The 4,691-nt window shown below is 47.6% G+C and overlaps 1 protein-coding gene across 1 annotated transcript in view; it reads right to left on the bottom strand.

Annotated features, from left to right (window-relative positions):
• Positions 1-4,458, bottom strand: part of TLDC1 (TBC/LysM-associated domain containing 1) — a 15,033-nt gene extending 10,575 nt beyond the window's left edge. The window contains exon 1 of the mRNA XM_006860287.1: positions 4,306-4,458. Coding sequence (XP_006860349.1) covers positions 4,306-4,458 — 153 coding nt within the window. The remainder of the gene's footprint in view (positions 1-4,305) is intronic.
• Positions 4,459-4,691: the final 233 nt, after the last annotated feature.

Raw genomic sequence — 4,691 nt, 5'->3', positions numbered from 1 at the left:
AAGTGTTCTGGAATACTCATACTTCTCAATGTTGTCCATAGCTTGTCATGATCCACACAATCTTAAGCCTTTGCGCAGTCAATAAAGCACAGGTAAACATCCTTCTGGTATTCTCTGCTTTCAGCCAAGATCCATCGGACATCTGCCATGATATCTCTTGTTCCACGGCCTCTTCTGAATCCAGCTTGACCCTCTGAAGTTCTCTGTCAGTGTATGACTGTAGCCATGTCTGTATTATTAGTCTTGTTAGCTGTCCTTTATAGGCAACTTTTTGTTTTTCCTGAGCTGCTGTCTCAGGATTCTTGTCTTTGGTTTCAAAATTTCTGACTATGTCTTAATGTTTTCTTTTGGGCTCTATTCCATGGGGGGTTCATTCAACTTCTTAAATTGTCTCCTTTCATGACGTTAGGGAAGTTTTCTTTCAACAACTCTTGGACAATATTCTCTATGGGTTTTCTGCCTCTTCCTATTCCTGTCACATGCAAGTTCTTCTTCCTGAATGTTGTGTTGTTAAGTGCCTCAGAGACCCTGTATAGGGCTTTCCAGGAGCGGCTGGTTGAGTATGAACCATGGACCTCGCAGGTCAATCCAACCTGATAGTCGAGTGCTTACCCTACAGCACCACACCAGGTCTCATTCCTCTTGATAGTGTCCCACATAAAGCTTAGACTTTCTTCACATTTTTTGTTGATATTCTTTTTATTTATTGTTCCTCTCACAGACGATTATGGAAAGCTGTTTGGTTTTTGGGTTGTTTTTCAAGCTCAGTAATTCAGCTTTTCATTGATCCAACTCTATCTCTCTGCCTTTCAGTGTATTATCTATTTCTGAAGTCTTGGTGTTAATCTGGCCTAATAGTTGATTTTGTCCGGTTCCCATATTTTCAATTTGTTTCCTGCTTTTCCCCACAGTTTGGGCCATGTTTTTTATTTCGTCTGTAGTTTTCACTATCTTTCAATCTGCTGAAGTTGCTGAATTAGCCTTCTTTTAAATTCCTCATCAGGTAGTTTCAATACCATTTCTGGTGTTATCTTTTCTCTGTATTTTGGAGACTTGCTTGAGGCTCTGTCTTGTTTCTTTGTGTAAGCTGACACTGTTTTCTCTGAGACACAGATTCAGTTGACGTCTGTATACTATGTAGTCTCAGGCGTCCACCCCCTCTGTCCTGGTGAACGTGGTAGAGAACGTGGTAGAGAATGTGGCAGAGCACGTGGTAGACGTAAGAAGGCAGTTAGTCCTCTGTCCACTGTTTGCGTAGCCGAGTTCATGGTGGGGGTCACACATCTCCAGAGCAGGGGTGCTATGGCAGGCGCCCCACCCCAGACAGAGCTAAGACTGCGCAGGGACGAAGGGGCACCACTGGACACTGGGTTGGTGAGGGTGGGGACTGGCCATGCCCCTGGCTACCAGGAGGGTACAGAACCAGAGAGAACTGCAGCCCTTGGCCATATCTTGTGCCCATACATTCTGTACCAACAGCTGCTCACAAAGGTTCAAGGCGACTGTGGCGCTCGGGGCCAGCTCACACACAGTGCGCCTGTTTTCTTCCCTCGCCCCGCTCCTGTTCAGCTTCCTCTTCCAGCCAGCACTGAAGCCACCTCTCCACTGGTCCTCTGAGGCTCCGGTTTCCTGGATCTCCATCCACACGTTTCACTTGCTCTTACTTGTCTTCGTTGCAGAACTTCGGTTCAGTGTTTAGTCAAGTTCCATCTTGCCCTGGTCTCTCTGAACTTAATTCATAATGAATGTTTTGGTAGCCTTCTGTAAATTCCACTGGCCGTATTTTGGGGGGCTCCAGCATCCAATGTGACTTTGGTCAGGACTGCAAGTACCTGGTAAGAGAAAACAGCTACTTCCGGCCCTGTGGAGGCTGAAGGCTGGATCCTCCGGGAACAAGCGAGCACCAGTATGGATCTGCCAAAGATTGATATTCCGAGTTCTGGGAAGGCAGGGTCCCCTCTCACCAGCCAGAAGTGTTTCTGGTGACAAGAAGGTAACAACACATCTGTTGTGTGAAGTATACACCATTTGATGAGGGTAAGAACGTCAGCAAGGATTGGCTAGTAGCTGCAGAGGCCCCCAGAACTCTGAGGAGTCCTGGTGTGGTGCTGGATTAGCACTGGACTGCTAACTGCGAGGTTGGCGGTTCAAACCCACCAGCTGCTCCTTGAAAACCTTACACAGGGTCACTAGGAGTCAGAACCAACTTAGCAGCAGGTATATACGCTATATGAGGAGGCTTCAAAAGTTTTGTGGGAACAATAGAATGAAAGGATATGGAATTTCCCCATGAACTTTCTGAAGCCCCTCACATATATGTACATGGGTACGTCTATCTGAATAAAAATGTATGTGTATATATTGTTGTTGTTGTTAAGTGTTGTTAAGTCGATTCCGACTTACAATGACCGTGTGTAGGGTAAAGGTGAGACTTTCTGTACCCGTGAAGATTTAAAACCTTGGAAACCCTGTACAGGGACACTCACTGTTGAGTCGGAACCAACTCGACGGCATTTAACAGAAATGAATAGGGTTTCCAAGGCTGCAAATCTTTACAGGAGCAGAAAGTCTCATCTTTCTATTGTGGAGCAGCTGATGGGCTCGAACCACCAACCTTGTGACCAGCTGTCTGCACTGATTCTACAGAGCCACTGGCCTGTGTATATATTCAGAGGTAGCTCACTGTATACCATCTATATGACTATTCATACAAAGGGGCTTCTCAAGACTATGTATTTATATAAATGTCTATTTACATGAGGGGACTTCTATGTGATTATATAGTTTATGTGAGTGGGCTTCAAAACACGTGTGGAAAAATTCCAGTATCTCTCACTTGCATTTTTCCACAAACTTTCAGAAGCCCCTTTGTATGTACAATGAAGTACCGTGAACACGTACACACCGTGCTTTATTGGCGTTTTCACGGTTTTAAGGGAAAAGAACTTTAGTTCTCAAGTTCTCCGACCACCTGTAGCCACGCTGATCTTGATGAAGATGAGGGGATGCGGCAGCCTGCTCTACGGGAGAGTCTCTACCTGGCCTGTGGGGTGCGCTCTGCTCCAGCTGCCTGGGACCCAGGTGGGCTGCATGGGGCCTTTGTACATGCACATGAGTGCACAGTGAGCTGCACACACGCATACACTTAGAGCCACACATGTATAGACACCTACACACAGAGCTGGACACACATATACAGAGTTGCACACATGAACACATACACAGAATTGCAGGCACACATCGCATACAGATCTGCACACGTGTGTCCACATACACGAGTTACACACATGTGAACACAGCGCTGTACACACATATTCACATACAGAGCTACACATATATACACACATTTACCACACAGCAGCTGTGACCCTATTAACCTGTCTACTGAACATGTGGGGTCCCCAGCATCCCCTCATGTCCCATCCTGCATGTTCTAGAAGAGGAGAGCTATTAAAACACTCCACAACTCCCGGGAAGACCAGCGGATGTTCTTTGCCATGTTCTGCCTCCACCTCAACTCTGAACCTCGCACTGCGAGCCCCCATGACCCCAGACAAAACCTGGGCATGGGGCAGTTGGAATGTCTACAGTGATGAGTCTTGAATCTGAGAGTTCTTGCCATCATTAAGAGCCCTGGTGGTGCACTGTCTCAAGCTTCAAACCCACCAGCCACTCCACACAAGAAAGATGAGACAGTGTGCTCACAAACAGACGGACAGTCTTGGAAACCCCTTGGGTCAGTTCTGCTGTCCTACAGGGTCACCAAGAGTCAGAGTAAACTCGGCAGCACTGGCTTTGCTCCGTTAAGAACACTGTGAAACGCCTAGGGTACCGAACACCTGAAAATTCCACGGCAAAGGTACATGTGATGTGTCACGGTTCCTGGCCCCACAAGTCCCACTGAGCAGACCCACCATCCTGTCTGTTCCCTGGGAGGAGGACCTAAGATAGGGGGCTCAAGAGATAACAAGCATGGCAGACCCCTCTGGTGCTAAGCGCATACCAGAAACATGCCCCAAACATCAGACAGAGCAGTCAGTATCTGCCCTGACTCTGTTTCTTGTGTGCATGGAAGAGTCCATGATTTTATAAAGGGGTCAGCAGCGGTCTTGTCTGTGGCCACTTTCTAGCTACAACAGACCTGAGTAGTTATGACTGAGACCACAGAGTCTAAAATGGGTACTATCTGGCCCTCTGCAGAAGACAAACTTTCTTGTGGTCCGGTAGACCTGCTTTATAAAAACAGGTGTGTGCATTTGGAGACCCCAGCTCTGAACCTAAGGTAACTGGGGCTAGGGTTCTTGCCTTCAGCGCCTGCAGAGAGAAGGTCCGGGCCGAGGTGTGAGCGCTGCTCCTATCAGACGAGAGGGCATGAAACAGTTGGTCGATCTCAGCCTGCTCTTGTGGGAGGAACTGGGAGTGGAAGGCCTGGCCCGCATGGCTTTGCCTGTTTCCCATGTCTCCTTGGATCAGGCAGGAGTCTCTGCAAAAGGAAGGCAGAGTCAGACGGTAACAATCTCGACGTCGGACCCCAAGCACCGAACCTGCTGGGACCTGTCAATTCTGACTCACGTCTACCATACTGCTTGGCCCGTGGGGTTCACAAAGCACTAAATATCTACAGAAGTAAACACCTTCCTCGTTCCCCCTCCCCAAAATGTAATAAGCAAGACATGTTGGTATTTATATGG

Source organism: Chrysochloris asiatica, unplaced genomic scaffold, assembly GCF_000296735.1.
Source record: "Chrysochloris asiatica unplaced genomic scaffold, ChrAsi1.0 scaffold00037, whole genome shotgun sequence".
Classification (NCBI taxonomy): Eukaryota; Metazoa; Chordata; class Mammalia; order Afrosoricida; family Chrysochloridae; genus Chrysochloris; species Chrysochloris asiatica.
The sequence above is the reverse complement of the archived record's forward strand: the minus strand, read 5'-3'. Positions and strand labels throughout refer to the sequence as shown.